We start from the raw sequence: 20,082 nt of genomic DNA, 5'->3' as shown, positions 1-20,082 counted from the left end.
GCAAAACCCCAAATAAATTATGTTCTGAGTCTTTAAGTCTCCTGACTAGGAGATTAGGGATGGACATTTTTTCTTGGGTCTATGGGAGGTGCCTTTCAACGTTCTGTGTGGCCTCCAGTCCTAGCTGTGGGCAGCACCAGGGATGCGTGGGCTCACCTTGCCTGGTCACATGCCTTCATTTGTCAGCCTGGCAGCTGTGTCAGCCATCCTGCTCCCATGTCAAGCAGGCCCTTTGCAGGCTCTTTCAGTAGACATACGCCTTGAGCCATAGATGTAATCGGACATTTCCATAGTAGTCACATTAAAAAGGTGAGAAGAAACAGGTGAACAGGTGAAATTAATTTAGTATTTCTTATTTAACCCACTATATCCAAAATATCATTTCAACAAGATTAATATATAAAGATTATGAATGAGACTGCCTTCCTTCCTTCCTTCCTTCCTTTCTAATTCTGAAGCATCAGAATACAGTGTGATTACACACTTTTGGCACATCTCATTTTGGTCTTTTCACATTTTGAGCCCCCTAAGGCTGCTGACCACTGTGAGACCACCTGACTCTCATAGGCAACTTTGTATACAGAGCTTTTCTTTTTATGAGTGTGGCCATTAAATGGCTCTTAGTACCAAACAAACAGGAGGTGGAGAGCTTGGTTCTTCTCAGCTTCCCACTTGTGACCAAGAGAGGTGGCCCTTTCTTTGTAATGGTGCTGGCCTGGCAGGGCTGGCAGGGCAGGGCTGCTTCCTATAGGGCACAGGGTTTTGGACTGGCATGGGGAGGGCTCAGGGCTGTGTGTGGGAAGGGGTGTCCGTGTCCTGTGTGTCTCCCCAAGAAAATACAGACAGGGGCCATAGGCTGGCCTCAAATACTGGTGGTGCTTTCCGAGGCTGCAGGGCTCCCTGCTTGTTCTGGGGCCGCAGATGAGGGAAGAGATCTCTGCAAAAGCTCCTGGGCACTTACTGTCTGGGAAGAACTGAAACTCCATGGTGGAGCTGCCATGGTCCTTTCTGTGAGTGGAGAACCTTCCGAGAATAGAACAGAAGCTGCCATGGGTCCTATCACAGGGTCTTTGCAAGGCCTGGGAGTCTGAGGCAGTGCAAGGGAATTGGAAGGAATGAGAAGAGGTCAGCCGCACTGTGGAGGTCCAAACACTGCTACAGGGGTTGGCAAAATAGGGTGCATGGCTCCCTCAACCCTAAGTTATCCAACTCCATATTGGCAGTGGTGATAGGGACAGGCCTAGATGGAAGAGCCACAGCCTTCAGGTTGGACAGGCCCTCTGGGAAGCTTGGGGTGGGAGGTATGAGTGGTGTGGTCTCAGTTGAGAGGGAGGAGTTAGGGCAGGGGTTGTCAGGAGGGGCCAGAGCTTGGTGTTTCTTATTAGAAGACATAAGAAAATACAGCCTTTCTTTTAGAATCTTCAAAGTCTCCAAATTCATAAGTTCACTATTGCAAAGGAACCAGGTCCTGAGTTTGAGTCTTTGTGCAGGGTGGTTGCCTGGCATGGTGCTGAAGCCTCCAGGTGAAGAGTGCTGGTGGCCAGCTATGGCCTGTGGGAGGGGCTGGCTCCATCATCCCTGTACTGCCTTCCTTCTCTTCCAGGTCTCACTCCTTCACTCCCAAGTGCAACTCCCAGGATCTTCTGCCATAAACTCCTGGCACTTGAATCATTGCTTTGGTCTCTGCTTCCAAAGGGTCCAAGCCAAGCTAGGGTCACACCATCCTGTAATGAGCACTGAAGACACTATGCACGTTCAAGGGCAAGTCTGTGTGCATCCACTTTTTCAGGAGCCTGTAAGTCTCACCTCTGGTGTTCAGAATCAAAATTCTGGTCCTATGGTGGTCCCTCTTCACAATGGGAGCATTGACCCTGCACACACCAGGCTGAGACTTCACACCCATTGACTGGCAAATTGGCCAGGCATGCATTTTCTATATCCTGGCACTGCCTGCCCTCCTGGACTTGGGCCCCTGGACCTCCTTAGCCCACATACCCATTGGAGTCTCCCTAGCCACCCTCCTGCTCCTCCAATTCCTGGCCTTCATGTTGCTTACCTCCCTGCCATTGAACAGGTCAGCTCCTGGTATTCTTTTGGATGCCAGACCAGCCCTGTTCCACTTCAGTTGTGGACAATGGCCAGTCTCCTTCTGCAGGAACCTGAATGCTCACTACCCAATTTCTCTAAGAATGGTGCAGAGTAGTTACAAGATGGCTCCAAAGTCAGGCTGCTCAACTGTGCTGCTTCTCAGCTGCATCAGTGTGCTCAGGCTGCCATCATAAAGATCCCAGACTGGGGCTCACACAGCAGACACATATGGTCTCATAGTCCTGGAGGCTGGAGGCTAGAGTTCAATATCAAGGTGTTGGCTGGCTTAGTTTCTCCTGAGATCTCTCTCCTTGGCTTGTAGATGGTATCTTCTTCCTGTCTTCACGTGGTTGTCCTCCTCAGTGTGTGTGTGTTCTGATCTCCTCTTATGAGGTCACCAGTCATGTTGTGCCACATCCTGCACCACCAAACTCACAGAACAGGCAAGGGGCGATGGGGGAGTAGAAAAGAAAGACTCACACGTGCAGATTGTGAAGGAAAAGAACTGGGATCAGGTGGAGCACTACTCTCTGAGGGAGAAGCAGATCTAAAGAGTTATGCCAGCAAGCTTTATTTATATACATCTCATTATCAGGTTAAAGACTATGTGAGCATTATTCTTTATACTCTGGTAAATTACAGAACTAGAAACATCTATGTAGCTTTGCCACAGTTGCAATGTGCAATGTTAGGAGCTTTGTGTAGTGCTCAAGGAGCCCATTGTTTAAGGTTACTGTTAAGCAGACAGGCTCAGGTGCAGCAGAGATGGTGAAACATGGTGGTTGTCTAGCATGAGAATTCTTCTATCCCATATATGCCTGAGATCAAAATGGATGCTGATAAGACTTTTGCACAAAGTCTTTTCAGGTGGGGCATTACCATAGCAGCAAGGCATCCTGTACCCTTGCATAGAAACATTTCCAGGCAGCAGGTTTGCCACATCCATGGGGTCATCAATGTCCCCCAATCTCAGTCACTGCTCTCCCATTCTCTGTCACTGCTCTCAATGTTGGATTAGGGTACATCCTATTGGCCTCATTTTAACTGAATTTCCTCTTTAAAGGGAATTTAAACAAACATAGTCACAATCACATTCTGAAATACTAGGGGTTAGGACTTCAACATATGAATTTTGGAGGGAATAATTAGGTGTGTGACCTTGGTTGAGTTCATTAACCTTTCTGTGTCTTCCATTGTAATACAGCAGTGAAGATAAGTTTATTGTGAATATTAGAGTATGAAATTGTGGTCTTCAAATACTTTTGCCTGAATAGTTTCTAAAATAATTCACAAATCTAAGTAACTCTTGATCTTTTTTTGTTGATATCAAAACTTTTCATCACAAATGTGAATTATTGCAATGGATGCAATAATTCCAGAACACTGCAAATGCTAACATCTTAAAATTAAATGGTTACACCTGTTTTTAAACTTAAATGTCTTGTTGTTAATTACCATGATCATTTATGACCATTTATTTAGAAACCATTTATTAGAAAAGAGAGAGAAGCCAAGTGTGGTGGTGCAATCCTGTAATCCCAGAGGCTCTGGAGGCTGAGACAGGAGTATTTTGAGTTCAAAGCCAGCCTCAGCAAAAGTGAGATACTAAGTAATTCAGTGAGACCCTGTCTCTAAATAAAATACAAAATAGTGCTGGGGATATGGCTCAGTGGTTGAGTGCCCTTGAGTTCAATTCCTGGTACCAATAAATAAATAAATAAATGAGAGAGAGAGAGAGAGAGAGAGAGAGAGAGAGCGCGCATAAACATGCTTTAACTGTTGGAAAGTTCATATTCTTCATATTGGGATATTGGGATCAGCTTATTTCATTTAGCATGATGGTCTCCAGATCATCCATTTACTGGTGAATGTCATAAAGTCATTCCTCTTTATGGCTGAGTAATATTCCATTGTGTATATATACCGCATTTACTTATCCATTCATCTGTTGAAGAGCACCTGTGTTGGCTCCATAGCACAGCCCTTGTGAATCATGCTGCTATGTGGAAGCTAAACCACACACACACACACACACACACACACACACACACACAAAAGAGGTGCAGGGGGTGGGGAAGAAGAGAAGTTCAGTAGACTAGACAAAGGGAAATGAAGGGAAGAGAGGGGGAATAAGAATAGGAAAGACAGTGGAATGAATCTGACATAATATTCCTCAATGTTTATTGGAAGCAAAATATTGGAAATGTGCAGCCCTGTCTTGTGGAAGGGTTGGCTACCTGGTAGAGAGGTACTCACTTTCTCAACACTGACATCATCTCTTGTTTTTGCGTACTGGCAATTCCCCCTAGGGCAGGTCGCCTAATATTATCTTGATGAATGAAAAGTTTGCCTTGGTTTTATAAAATAGAAAACAGTTACATCATGACAGGGGAGGGAAAGAATACAGATCCGAAGTAAATGGCACATTGTTTTGTTTGAAAGAATAACGACGTGGAAGATGAAGATCCAGAAATTGGTTTCCTTCAAACTGTCCTACATGAGAGTGATTTGGGGTATGAAAACCCTAGACTGAAGACCACTGGTCCATATAAATACTCTTAGAATAGTGCTACAAATATAGGAATTATTTAATACATACCATGGTTGCTCTTGTTATTGTTGCATCTATAAATTATCTAGCATTCAGTAGTTACTCAGTAAATGGAGTATAGGAAGAATCTGGGTACTGGTCAGGAGTTGGACAAGATAAAGCTATACAGACATTTGTGAAGCTGAAAGTCTCCCAGCCAGCAATGAAACCTGCATTGGTTACTTCAAATTTAACAATTTCATGCAAGTGTTGTATTTGCTCATAGTTCTGCAGGTCAGCAATTTGGGCTGGGCCCAGCTGAGCAGTTCTTCTGGTCTTAAGTGGAGACACTTGGCTAGTAACAATCTAATAGTGGAGTAGCCGGCGCAGGTTACTTTGGGGCCTCAGCTTGGATGACCGATGTCTGCTCCATGCTGTCCCATCTTCTAGTGGGTTGGCAAGACTTCCTCAGGAGGTATCAGAAGAGTTCCCTGCAACAAGAGAGCAGACTCCACAGCCAAAGGCCATTGATGCTTCCGCACTTGGGACCCATTGACTGATGTTCCCTTGGCCCAAGCAGCTCATGTGGCCAAGCCAGAGTCAGCATTATACTAGGTGTGGACAGACACAGGGAGGCGTGATTCCCTAGGACCATGGATGTGACCCTTCAACACAACCCAGGATTCCCCTAGCTGTTCCAACTTTCCTTCTATATGGAGGAAATTCAATTATAGGCCTTGAATTTGACACTTGTTTCATTAAGTTCCTAGGTATTCTTATTTTTCCTCTGCAGCCAGAATCATTTAGTTTTCTCCAAAGAGACCTGCTATAGAAGGATGTCTTGCTCCAAGACTGGTTTCCCCAGGGCCTCTTTTGAGTCTGGGAAGAGCATTAATCAGAGAATGCTCGCCCATTTTATCATATATTAGGAGCTTTTAAGTGGAGACCAGCTGTCTCATCTGATCTCAGGAAGGCTTTGTCGTGACTAAGGTAGAGCTTGGAATTCTGTGACACTTTCATCTCAAGATCTATCTGTTTAGAAACCAATCAACCTGCTTTGGCCAAAAATAAATATTATGAGCTATAAAACCAGGAAGTCTGACATGTATGGTTTCCTGCCTGACTAGATCCAGAACTGGAAAAATGTCAAGTTTCTGGGGTGTCCTGTGATGTCTTTGCTGTATTCCCCCAAGAGAGTATGCAAAAACCCATATATATATATATATCTCCCCAAAGTAGCATTTATTTACCTCTCTCTTCTTTTTTCTTTCACAGTGAGACATTATTTGGTGAAATGTCCTCAGAACAGGTAGGAATATTTTCTTCTTTTTTCCAAATGAAACTCTGCTATTGTACTTTTTTTGTTGTTATGACTAAGAAACCAGTTAAATAAGTATTTTACCTAATGGTCTACATGTAAGTGTATAAATAAGCCCTTTAACGATGTGTGTTCTGCATGTGTGTGCGTGTTGGAAGATTTCACAATCTGATTATCTCCCCTGGAGGGTCCAGATAGTATTTGACTCATGCTAGCCCAACCCGCATGCTGGAGGAAGCTTGGAGTGTGCAGGTCTGCACCCCTGTTTAGGAGGGGACTCGCAGTTGATCAAAACCATGTTGGTACCTTCTGACCACAGATGCTCCTAATGTCCTTGGACCAATGTCGCCCCACTTTTACCTGGTGGGACACACCTCATAGGTAGTTGTGAGAAGATATTTGCAAACTCATATCATTTAAAATTTGGGGCTTCTAATCCAGACAAGATAGCATAGGTCAATTTTTCCTGCTCTTCTCTGGAAAGCACATCTATAAACTCTGGAAATAACAAGAGAAAACCCAAGGAGGACTTGGGGAGGTAGTCAGAAGAAGGAAGTCTTCTTTCAAGGGTCCCTGGTCTGGGGAATTACAAAGTTGCAGAGCATCTTATGTCTTCTCCATCCAACAGAAGAAGGGGACTAGACCCATTTTTTTTTTTTATTCCCAGACTAGTGACAGAAAGCACCCAGGTAAGCTCATTCCTTCCCTGTATCTAATGGGCATTTCTCTGACAAGCTCAGCTTATCCCTACACCCCAGCAAGGGGCATGGGTTGGGAGCCCCTCCCAATAACAATAAGCATCAAGATAGGGGTTCTTCTTTCCATAGACCTGAAACTCCCCTCCCCAGATGACATCAGGGCTGGAGGAAAGCACTGGAAAGAGGAACCCAGACCCAATAAGAGGCCCAACTAGGAAGTTTCTTCTTCTCCATGGGTCCACTCACCAAGAGACATCCAGCTCCATCTAGGGAAACCCCTCCCACTCAGGCAGCTCCCAAATAATCCAAACAGGTTAAAATAAGATTGTAAAGTCTCTGAAGGTGAAATGAACTTCTTGGCCTGCAGAAGTTGGCCAAGATCGTGTGATAACCTAAACAGGGCGAAAGCCTGCAAAAAATTAGAAGATTTAAATAGAACCCAGAACCTCCTAATAGGATTCTTCCCCAAATCACTCGTCACACTGAAAAACACAAACATTATGGCTTGAACAAGAAAAGATCATTGACTAGGTCAACACGGAGATGAGTCAGGTATTGGTATTGAACTGACAAGGATTTTAAAGGCATCATCAAAAAATGTTTGACAAGAAATTACAACATCTCTTAAAACAAATGGCAAAATAGAAAAGCTCAGCCAATAAAGAGAAATTATTTAAAAATGGAAATTGTGTAATTTAAAAATATAATAATAGAAATAAAATTCTTAATGAATGAGAATTTTAAAATCCTTACAATGGTAGTGTGGAGATGTCAGTGGAGAGCTGTGAACTGGAGGACAGATCAGTAGGATTCATCTGTCTGAATCACAGAGAGAAAATAGACTAAAGGAGAACAAGCAAAGTACAGTCCTCAAGGACCTAGGGGACAAAAGACCTGACATTCTGTCACTGGAGTTCCAGAACTAGAGGAGGAAGAGTGTAGAGTAAAAAGAGAATTGGAGGAAATAATGGCTGAAAACTTCCCAAGTGTGGCAAAGGAAAAGACTTCAGGATTTAAGTGAGTGCCAAGCAGGATAAACCTGATGTAACCCACGTGGAGACACAGCGGAAACAAGCAGAAGATGATTTGCATGTCAGTGCATTTATTCTCTGAATCCTTGCAGAACAGAAATAAATGGTGCATTTCTTAAATATTGAAAGAATAGAACAGTCAGCCACAAAAAAACCAAAATAATTTGTAACTAGCAGACTTGCTAGCAACTAATATAAAAATTTAAAAAAATAATAAAAAAATAAAATAAGTATGAAAAAATTTTTTTTGAGAAAAAAATTGGGGGAGCATCAGGAAGAAAGAAGGAACAACAGAAAGAGCTGATACATACAGTAGAAGAGTCTATGGATTCTCATGAGCTTTAAAATAATATTTAATCATTAAATCAAGAATTACAAAACTATCTCATACTCATGACATTGATATTTTAAAGTGAGGAAGATAAAATGACCCAAATAGAAAAGAAGTCTCCATACTTCACTCAGTGATGGATACTGGTACCAGTCAATGTTGGTCAATCATTGACCAAACCAGCTACTAAAATAATTGTGAAAACAAAACCCGACTCAAAAATAATATAGAGCTGGGTGCAGTGGTGCGTGCTTGGAATCCTAGAGGCTCAGGAGGCTGAGGCAGAAGGATCTTGAGTTCCAAGCCAGCTTCAGCAACTTAATGAGGGGCTAAGCAACGCAGTGGGACCTTGTCTGTAAATAAAATACAAAAATAAATAAATAAATAAATAAGGGGGGGGGTAGGTGGCACTGGAGATGTGGCTCAGTGGTTAAGTGGTTAAGTGCCCTGAGTTTAATCCCTGGTACCAAAAACAAAAAACAAAACAAAACAAATACACACACACACACACACATATATGTATATACACACACATATATGTGTGTATATACATATTGTCTAAATATACCAATCAAATCACAGAGAGTGGCAGAGTTGATAAAAAGTGTGATCCAACTATACTCTGTTTCTAAGAAATTCATTTCATATAAAGTGACATAGGTAGATTGGAAAAAAAGAAGAGAAAAATATATTCCACATAAACAACAACAAAAACATCAGGGTGGCTACACTATACTTGATAAAATAGACGTAAGAGCAAATTAAGCTTCCTGAGGCCAAGAGGGGCATTAAATGATAAAATGATCAATCAGCCAGGAATACAAAGTTCCTAAATGTGTAACACATCATACAAAAGACCACAAATTAAAGCAAAACCTGAAAGAGCTGAAAAAAAAATAGATAAATCCAGTTCTGCGTAGGAACCTGAGTACCCTCAGTAGCCTCCTTTCAACACCTGATAGATCTGCTATAGACAGAAAATCAGCAAGGATGATGAAGATCTGAACAATGCAGCCAACCAACAGGACCTGGCTGACATAAAACACCGACTATAGAAGAACATGCTTTTCCCCCAGCCCCCAGGGAACATTAAATAGACCATATCCTGACCTATAAAATAAACCTCAAAATATTTAAAATAATTGAAATCATAAAGTGGTTCTTTGACTACATTGGAATCAAACTAAGAATCATTAACAAAATAACATCAGGGAAATATCTAAATATGTAGAAATTAAACCACACACTTTTTTGTTGAAATTGACAAATTGATTCTCAATTATATATGTAAATTTTGAAAAAGAACAAAGAGGATTTACACTTCTTCTCATTCTAATGCTATAGTAATCAAGACATTTAGGGATTTGTGCAAATATAGGTACAGAGATTATTGGTACAGAGATCAAATATAGGTACAGAGATCATAACTGAGAGTCTAGAAATAAATCCTTACATTTATGGTCAATTGAATTTTGATACAAAGCCAAGACAATAGTGTTAGATTCATAGATATTCAAAGACAAAATTATTAACTGAGACCCTTGTCTCTTATTGTCCTCGAAATTAATTAAAAATAATTGAAAACCTTTGTAATTACATTTTAAAATTAAAGGATAAACCACTAAATGAAAGAAAATACTTGCAAATCAGGTAACTGTTAAGGAATTTGTTGACAAAATATATAAAGAGCTCTTACAACTCAATAATAAGATGATGTAATTACAAATGGACAAAAGAGATTTGAATAGATATTTCCGTAAATAAGATATACAAGTAGCTAATAAGTACATTAAAATATGTTCAATATCATTAGGCATTAAGGAAATGCAAATGTAAACCACCATGTGATACCACTGCAGACTGACAAGAAGGCTGGAATCCAAAAGCAGACGATGTCAGTGCTGACAGGGATGTGGAGAAACTGAATCCTTATATGTTGCTGGCGAGAATGTGAAAGGGTGCAGTCACTTGGAAAAATAGTCTGGTAGTTTTTTAAGACATACAATTTAACATATGGCGAGCAATTCCACTTGAGGGGATCTGTCCACACAAAGACCTATATGTAGATGTTCATAGTTTCTTTATTCATAATAACCAGAAACTGGAGATAATCCAAATATGTCCATCAATTGGTAGAGACAATCCAAATATGTCCATCAACTAGTGAATAAGTAAACAAAATTTAGCTTATCTACCCAATGAAATACTGCCTGGTAATGAAACAGACTTCAGATATAGGCTAGTCTCAAAACACTACTAAGGAAAAGAAGCCAGATGCAAAAAACAAAACAAAACAAAACAAAAAACCCATATCATATGATTCCATGTTAGTAAAATGCCTAGAAAAGGTAAATTTATAGAGATAGAAAGTAGATTAATTATCACCTATGGCTGATGGTTAGAAGTGGAGATTAATTTAAAATGGGCAAGAGGGACATTCTGGGTGATTGAAACATCCTGAAACTTAACCTTAGTGACTGACCATTACATGACTTTAGAGATCCTTTAAAAACTGTTGAATTTTACATTCAACAGTAAAGTTTACAGTACATCAATTATACCTCAATAAAGCTGTTTCTTTTTTTAAAGCATGCTTCCCCACAAAGCCCCAAGAACTAGGGTGACACTGTCATTTCATTCTTGGGGGAGGATATGGCTGGGCAGTCTGAGGCTGCAGAGCAGCTGGCTGGCCTTCATTACTCAGTGTTTGCTTCCTGCCATGCTTGTGTCTAATTAGCCTGCGACTTGTGCTGATAGGTCCCTCCTCTTTCCCCTCCCTGGCCTCCCCCTACCCCTGCCGTGATGAACTGAGACTGAACTGAGCAAGCAGTGTGTCATCTTAGCCTGGTGGTTGGTAGAGTTTGGTTTATCCCCAGCTCTGGAGTACCCGATTGTGTTAGGTTTCCGTTGCTGTGTCAAAATACCTTAAAAACCACCTTAAAAAGAGGAAAGGTTTATTTTGGTTCATGATTTCAGAGGTTTCAATCCATCTGTTGGCTCTGTTGTTTTTTTGGCTTATGTTATGTGGTGGAGCAAAGCTGCTCACCTCATGGTGGAGGGAAGCTAAGAGAGAGTCAGGTAGAGACGAAGGTCCCATGATCCCCCAGCAGGGGCATACCCTCAATGACCTAGCTTTGGTCCACACCAGACTCTACCTCTTAAAGGTGCCACAGGCTGGCAACCAGACCTTCAATTCATTGGCTTCTAGACTCTAACACGGAGGTCAGGGAGGATCAGAGAGTCCTGCTCAAATGCTACCTCTGCTTCTCTGCCAGCCACGCTGTACTGCCAGGGAGTAAGGTGGGGTGCCTGATTCACAGCTTTCCCCATGGGTGTGCCTCCTATTGGATAAACCCTAGATCTACCTCTGGAACCTGGGAATGAGCACCTGCCTGACTTTTCATTCATCTTCCTAACTACAACCTTATGCTTAAATTACTTAGTGCAGCCCTGAGCTCCTGCTACAGTGCCCCGATAGTGAACAGGTCAGTTCTCGCCTTCACATCTTGTCTTTGGCCTGAATATGCCTCACCTCTGCAGCCCAGACAACTTTTCCTGTCCCCATCATGACTGGGGCCCCCAGGTCCTGGAGTCTCATCAGTTGGCTTTGTCATTGCTGCTGCCATGGGCAGCTGGGCCTCTGGGGTCTTGAGCTCTGGTTAGGACCACTGTCCTTCTCCATCCTCTGACCACTTTGTCCTAAGTGGGTATGGGCAGAAAGCACAGAACCAGGGCAAGATACTAGGAATGGAAACCCTCAGGCAGGGGAGGGACCCTCAGGAAGAGGCTACATGCTGGTACTGAGGAGACTGTGGTCACAGAAAAAGGGGCCTCTCCAAGTGACTAGGGAAAGACCTGGTGACTCTAGGAAATTCCATGATTTACTAAGAGTTTTCCAAAGAGGAGAAAAAACAAGGCTCAATGTGAATGTGTATTATCCCTGAGGTCACAAGTTGCCATGCTCTGGGAGGAATAGCCCTGACCTTCAGGGTTGGGAAACTTCCTTTCCCATGGCCATGTGTGCTGAGGATGCAGACATAGCAGAGGGGAGGGAATATCTCTGAGTTCTGCCAGGTTTTAAACACGCCCTCCCTGGGGAAAAGAGCTCTGAGAGCAGCTCAGCTAGTAAGTATGACCCTGTCCCCCAAAGTCTTGGAACATCAGATTTAAAATGAAATCCTACCAGTTGCACAGAGCTGTGATACCTTTCACCCTGCAGGTCAAGCAGGTTGTTGGAAGGATAGCTTGGGAGCACAGGAAAGGCAATCCCCAGCCAATATACTTCCTGGATTTAAGACAATAAAGTGTTTGCAAATGATAGACAAAAAGTAGGCACTAGGTTGCACGTGCTGACAGCAGCTACAACTGGAGTTCCCTCCCGCTTTCTCTGTGTTTTTTTGGTACTTACTCTTTCTCATGGATAGATAGGGGTTTGGGCTATTTATATGCAGGATAAATTGCAGGAACTGTTCTATCATGGCTTGTGAGCTTAATTTGAAGCATTTTTCAGTCTTCTCTGAATCATCAGAGATTTTTAAGCATCCCCAGAAAATGGAAGTATGGGATTTAATTAATAAGTGACATGTCCAAGATCTCAGAATTAAGACAGAAGTGTGATTTAAAAGAGAATCTAAAGATGGGTGCTCTGATCTTAGATATGCAAGTGCTTGCTTCTTTTTTATAATACTGGTTAGTCACAGGGTGACAGGACATTTATTCCTTCTGTGCAAGGCAATTTTCTTGGAAGATTAAGGCTGAGGGGCCAATATGCCTTTATTCAAAGTCAAGCTCTGCCACTGATTGCTGTGTGCTTTGGCTCTAAAAAATGGGGACAATAATAGACCTAGCACATAGTGTTGGGAGGGTTAGATGAATTGGTCTGTATAAAGTGCTTTGAGTATCTTTAGTAAGGAGTGAGTTCCTTGCAAATGGTTCTATTATAAGTCAGTGTTTATTGAGGAATTCTTCTGATTCAGGTTACAAAGCCACAGAGCAAAGATGAAATAACATACAGTCTATGCCCTTGAAGTCCCTGTTTAATGGGAAGCCCAGTAAAATACAACTGAGGTAGCTCTCATATTGGGCATGCCCAGGAGCTATTGCAACTGTCCATAGTGGTTGGAGGTAAGGCCTTTGGGGATGGGGTATTTGGGCCAATTCCGAAGGATAAGTGAGAGTGTTCTGGATTAACAGGGCTGGGGGTCTGGGGGAAGAGAGAGTATCCTAGGGGTGAAAGCCTGGGGAGTAGAGGATCCTGGTCATGGGATTTGGAAGGTGTGTAGATGCAGGACAGAGCATCAAGAGGGTGGCTGGGCAGCACCAAGGATGGCAATCATAACAACAACCAAGCTGTGCTTTCATTGATCGCCATGTCCTGGAAACCACACAAATCATGGGACACACACTTTTTTCACTCCTAGCAACAATCCCTTAGGTGGAGGCTGTCATGGTCCCCATTTGCCAGATGAGAAATTGATAAAAAGAAAAAACAAACAAACAACAACAACAACAACAACAACAAAAAAAAACAAATGACGGTGTGCTGAGGCCTCCTCACCTGTGAGCAGCACAGCTCACAGGATGCCAGCCCAGGCTGCCAGGCTCCAGGGAAAACACGCTATCCCAGATGTGCTCAGAAGCTTGGAATTCACTGTGAGTGCTTCAGAAGTCGGCATTCACACTAGTAACAAAAACAGATGCTAGGGAAAGTCGGGCAGCAGAAGGAGAAGTGGGAGAGGCATAGTGAAGGTCGATTAGGATTGGCTGCACTGACCCCGAAGCCACGAGGGACAATGGCATATCTGTGCTATTTTGTCTCACGAAGGCATCAAGTTGGGCATGCAAAATCTGCTGCATGCAGTGGCCTTCCTGTGACCACAGATTCCAGTGTAAGCAGCTTGTGCAAGGGCTCTCCTGGGATACAGGTCTGGGGCAGACCATTTTGCATCCTCAGAGATATTTTCTGAGGGAGGACCTTGTGTCTCCAAGGACAATGAAACTAAATAGACCTAGGCTGTGGTCCAATCACTGTTCATTACTCTCTCCTGTTTTTTTTTTTTTTTTTAAATATATATATATTCTTAGTTGTAGTTGGACACAATAACTTTATTTATTTATTTATTTTTATGTGGTGCTGAGGATTGAACCCAGTGCCTCACACATGCTACCACTGAGCCACAACCCCAGCTCTCTGCTGGGTTTTTAATGTTCATGAATGCTGCAGACCCTCCTCTGTCCACATTCACCAGAGCAAGCAGGGTGTTGAGGGCAGGGATGGAAGACACGTGTGTGTCCCACCGCCTGCCTCTTTCCTGCGCCCCTGATGGCTATATTTCTCAGTCATGTACTCTCACCCCAGTGCTGATCTGTCATCCTGTTTCCACAGCCTCTCAGGTAGGAGTAGGAGGGGGCAGGACAGGCCTTTGAGATTGGTTCTCTACACTGGCACAATGTGCAGTGCATAACATCTGGGTTTGGGCAGCCTCATTATCAGGTCGAGCCCTGCTACCTGGCAGATTTGTGACCTTGAGCCAGTCATTCAACCTCTATGGGAATGTTTAAGCCTCTACAAAATAGCACAGATATGCCATTGTCCCTCGTGCTCAGGGTCACTATGAAGATTTGAAGAGATGGCAGGGATCATGGGCTGTTTCCTCACAATTGCTTGTAGTGTACCCATGTCCTGTATTTCAGGGGATTTCTTTCTAATCCTCCTAAATACCCTACAAGGTACAAATTAGTCTCTGCTGACCTACAGCATGAATAAAACTGCCAACTGTTAGATAAATGGGAGTATTTTGTCATTTATGAATCTTTTCACTCCAGATGACAAAAGCCAAGATGGTGTAACCTAGGAAGGGATTTGCGGCTCACCTAACTGGGGATGGTACAGTGTCTGAGGGCAGCTCAGTCCAGAGGGACCCAGGGTGATTGGGGTGGTGGCCCTTTTTCTGGTTGGTACTAACTCCAAGTAGCCTTTTGTCCTCAGGACAGGCTGGAAGGGAACAGAGCCACATACATTCACTTGTGGCCTTCAAGAACCCACTGTCTCTCTTCCTAACCAGCAAACACAACTCTGACCTCCCCTCTATTAGAGCAGCCTGGATCAAGCACTATAGCTAGAGTAAGGTTGTGCCAAGCTGGGGGAAGGGGTCAATCCTACCCAAACAGGTGCTGTCAATTCTGAGTGGGGCAGATGCTGAAGACACCGCCTCAGTGACCTCTCCCAGCCATTAGTGTTATGACCCAAGACCAGGACTCTATAGGGCCTCCCTACATATTAACAAAACATTTTCTGATCTTAACTTGTTAGTGTTCAGAAGTTTTAAGGTCAAACGAAAATACCAGCCTGGCCAAGCCTCTGTGGCAGAATTCACAAAGCTGGAAGGGACTGCAAAGGAAGAGCTTCCCTTGGTGGCAGTTATACAACTATCTAGTATGTGGCTCTATCAGTGAACTTCTTATGTGACATAACCTACTTATTGTGAATGGTTACAGGGTGGCTGTGAACCCAGATATGACGTGGCAACCACCTCACAAAGGAGCAGGTTTGGTTCTGATATTGTCAGAATATGCATGTTAGAAGGTCTTAGGACAGAAGCTGGCTCTGGCTTAGCTCCCAGGAATACTGTCCCGCTCCATTCTCCACTCAAACATTGAGAGAGAAGATTCCACATAACGATGATGATTATGTCATTGATAAGATAATGATACGTGACACCCTCTATGTGCTTACCACATCCCAATGGAGTCACTGTGATGAAGTGGGCCATTCACTCATCTTGAAAGTGAAATTATATAACTCCTAAGCAGCTCTGGCATGTGATACCATTGACCTTGGGTACTTTAATGGCAGGAGACACCCCCGGAACAAGTTCAAAAAGCCTATGGTAAGATGTCAGGTTCAGGAAACTTGCCCTGTATATATGAATCCTTGGACTTTTTGTGGCAGTTGACATTGGGGAGGGAGGTACCTGTAGTTATTAGTATTGTTTATTATTATTTTTAAAGTGACAGTAAGTTTCATAGTGACATAGCTGTAGAGGTCAGCAATCTTCCTTCAAGATTCTACACTTAACTTTTTATGAGGTACTGATCCTGCATGGAATCTTAGAAAAGAGGCCACAGAGCTGCTCGAAAAGAAACGGATGGATCTCTCTGGTGATTTAGGTCAGGCATTGCCTTGTCAGAGCCAAAAAATGCAAGTAGGAAGAAAGGAAGCAGGTGGACATTTCTGGGGGGTGACATAGATCAACTTAAGAAACACCTGCTCTGCAGGCCCGGGAAGGTGTTGGCAGGACCAGAGCCAACATGGCTTCCATAGTCCACTTGTTAAGGGTTTTCTGGGTTGGGATCTTTGTCCCTATCTATCTACCTCAGTTCAGGCCATAAATCCCTTTGGAGCATACAACAGGAAACTCTGTACCCAGGGATAAGAAGTACATACTTATTAAACAAGAAATGAGATTCGATAGAAGTCAAGGGAACATTTGGATTCATAATTCATATGTGCCAGGCACAAAGATGCATGGTTGGCTGGATGAGAGCCCCTTAGCTTGCAAGGTTAGCTGCACCTCTAGCATATCCCAGGCCACTCTCTGTATAAGAATGGCCATTTGATGGCCAAGGGACATCAGAGGGACTCATCTGTAGTGCAGCCTGAGTGTGCTTTGATCTTACAATTATGGAAGCAGGTGAGGCTGAGTCTCAGTTGTAATTATGTTCTTTGATAGAATCAGTTCAGTATATAGTGGTTTTTTTTTTTAATTTTAAATTTTTATTCCTCTCTCTTCTCCTGAATACTCCTTACTCTAGAGGAGACACACAGAATTTCCATATGATGGCCTACCATGCATACCATTTTGGTGGCGGACATCACTTATCCAGACAATCTGCAGAAACATACTCCCCTGCTTCAAGGGATAGTCCTTCATCTAGGGCACATCTCTGGCCCCCAAGATCCCAGCACTTGGGTTTTCCCTTCCTTCTTCCACCAGGGAAGGGGTTTCATCAGCTGCAGTGCCTGAATTTAATACGAATTTAAAATACACTGAAATTTCAATGTCACCTTCCAGGATCTTCTCTTCAGGGAATTAGTTTAAGCCAGAGCAGTGGATCTTTCTCAATTAACTATCTTCCTGTCCCAGTTTTCTGGTTCTGTGTTGTCTGGACTTGGTCCAAGGGTACTAGCTTCAAGGCCCATAAAGTAGGCCAACCTGTATTGAATCCCACATGTGCTGTCTAGTCAGTGTTCTTTGAAAAGGGTCTGGAACTCTCTGAGGTCTAATTTTCTCATCTGGGAGCACTGGATATTATGAATGCCAAGCTCTTTCCACACTGACTTGCACAGGATAGACACAAACATAGCTATTACCATTTTTAACTTTGTTTTTTTGCAAAAAGTGGTTATTCAGAATTTGTTCAATGCCTTGCAAAATCCAGGTCACCCACTGTGTTAGCTTTTCTTTGATCTGATCAAAATACCTGATATGAATTACTTAAAGGAGGAAAGATTTATTTTGGCTCATGGTTTCAGAAGTTTCAGTTCATGGTCAGCTGACTCCATTGCTGTAAGGCAGAACCTTGGTAGAAAGAAGTGGAGGAAGGCTACGCAGTTCATGGCAAGAAGCAGAGTGAGAGACAGAACTAGGAAGACCTGGGCACAGGATTTACCCTGCCAGGGCCTGCCTGAATGACCCACTTCCTCCAACTAAGCCCCACCTCCTACGGTTTCCACCACCTCTCAATAATGAGAATTATGAATCCATCAATGGACTAATCCTCTGATTAGGTCACAGCTCTCATGATCCTATCACTTCCCAAAAGCCCCACCTCTGAACACTGAGGCCTTAGGGACCAAGCCTTCAACACACGAGCCTTTGAAGGATGTTCCAGATCCAAACTATAACAGCTGCTTTGCCTGATGTCCTGGGTCAGCAGTCTGTTCAGGGTTGCAGCCTCTCTCCCCTCATTGCCTAACAGGAGTGTCCTGCATTGCTATTGTTCAGCACTGCTGAGCCTGTGGAGGGTGTTCGTCAGGGGAAGGGCAAGCTGTACTCAGCAGAGAGTTTTCTGATCAAGGTTCAAGTTGAAAGTTCCCTCAGGGCTAGAACATGGGCACTGTGAAATACCCAATATCCTGCTCCCAGAGTTGCACTCCCCACCATGTTCCCTCATGCTGGCTACTGAATTTGTTGCTATTTATCCATTTCATTCCTGATCTTGCTTAGACCACACCATCTCATCTGATTCTCATCATAACTCTGTGGAACGTTAGCAGGGGGTTGGTGACCCATTTTATAGATTGGTGTGTGGATCTCTAGGGAAATAAGTGAGTTGTCCCGAATCACTCTCTAGTTAGAGTGAAAGAGGCTCCAGTGCAGCCCCTCTGCCCTTTATCCAGCCACCAGGGGTCACTGAGCAGAGGTGCTGAGCCTTTGCAGGATGGAGACCCCTGGGGGGTGACCAGGCAGGAACTGTCTGTACATCTTACAAGAACACTGCACGCGCCACCTCCTGCCTCACCCTTGTTGGAGCCAGAGAAACAGCCCTGCTCAATAGAGCTCTGGCAAATAGCACTTCTCTCTAATCGCACAGCCCTCTAATTTAGAGGGAGTTCCCCGGCCTGTTTTTCATCTTTTTTTTTGGTTTGACTGGCATCAGCTCTGTTGTGTCAGAGACAAAATACAGACCTGTTCCGACCCAACATGTGGGATAACTTTTCTTGTGAGTTAATCATGAGATGGGCTTTCTTGGTCAAAAAAGTCCTACCAGCCCTGCTGGCTCAATGAGAGAAATTCTGAGGGAAAAATCATCTATCATATGTCACTGTGATTTCGCAGTGTCTGTACGAGGTCTCATTGTTGAACTATGAATTAGAACTAAATTTAGTTTGGTGCAGTCTTACTGTTTTGAAAGAAAGTGGTAATGACAAAGAGAGTCCTTTTTAGCCTACTGAAAGCCCTGAGAATGGCGGCGTAAGTTCATATAAATAATGTTCAAGAAACTTCCATTTTACATGAAAGAGCCAAAGAATTAAATCCAAGAAAAAAAGAGAGGAAATGGAACTATTATTAGATTCTGCAGTGTGTGAACCGCAGTTGGGGAGACTATCCAAACTCAGAGGCAACAAATGAAAGGAAACCATCAAAAGAGATTTCAGCAAAAACAAAGAAAGATTGTATGTTTAACAAATCAGAATTCAAAGGGAATTGGAAGAAATATTTGCAACAAATATGTCAAGAGGATGCAAAAGGTGCACACAAATCTCTGAGAAAAACCCAAGATCCTAAATAAATATATCACAAATGTAGAAATCCAGATACCCTCACAATGTAGAAAATGTAGAAAAGCAGATGCATCACAAATGAAGAAACATGCCAGACAAACTTGGGAAGTGCTCATCCTCACAATGATCAGAGAAATCCAAGTAAAAAGGGATCACATTTTTTTTTCATTAAATGAGTCATTTTTTAAATTGATCAACTTGGCATCAAAAAGTGTGACATCATGGGTACCCTCATTCATTGAAGAGCTATGAAGGAGAACTGACTTGTCAGAAATCATTTTGAAAGTAGGTGTTAAATAGACTTTAAAATGGTCCTCCTCTGTGACATGGTAATTCCAGCTCTAGGAATCCAGCTTAAAAATGAAAACATAAGAATGGAAAACCATTATATACAACACACACACACACACACATACACATTATTTATAAAAATTGGAAAACAAAGTGGATGTTCAGATGTTAAAGGCTAAATTAAGTATGACTTATCTTTTCACTGAAATAGTATGAGAATTTAACAATATGAAATGTGTAGATTAAGAAAAAATAAGAATGCAAATGGTAACATGGTATGATTTTTAAACATATATAAAAAACAAGAAAGAATTGAAAACTTCTGTCTACACAAAATCTTGAACACAAATGTTTACAGCAACCTTTTCCATAATTGCCCAAACTAGGAAGCATCCAAGATATCTTTAACAGGTGGATAGATAAAATGTGGTACATTTGGTCAATAGAATGTTATTTATCACTAAAAAAGAAATGAATTACTGAGCCCTGAAAGGACAGAGGAACTTTA

At 42.7% G+C, this 20,082-nt stretch overlaps 1 protein-coding gene across 1 annotated transcript in view; it reads left to right on the top strand.

Annotated features, from left to right (window-relative positions):
* Vstm4 (V-set and transmembrane domain containing 4) overlaps positions 1-20,082 on the top strand; it is a 100,424-nt gene that overhangs the window by 46,131 nt on the left and 34,211 nt on the right. Inside the window, exon 5 of the mRNA XM_046446717.2 lies at positions 5,894-5,927. Within this exon, the coding sequence (XP_046302673.1) occupies positions 5,894-5,927 (34 nt within the window). The remainder of the gene's footprint in view (positions 1-5,893; positions 5,928-20,082) is intronic.

This window comes from Marmota monax, unplaced genomic scaffold, assembly GCF_021218885.2.
Source record: "Marmota monax isolate L192 unplaced genomic scaffold, Marmota_monax_Labrador192_F-V1.1 WCK01_AAM20220418_F8-fsc00207, whole genome shotgun sequence".
NCBI lineage: Eukaryota > Metazoa > Chordata > Mammalia > Rodentia > Sciuridae > Marmota > Marmota monax.
This window is presented reverse-complemented; position numbering and strand designations above follow the sequence as displayed.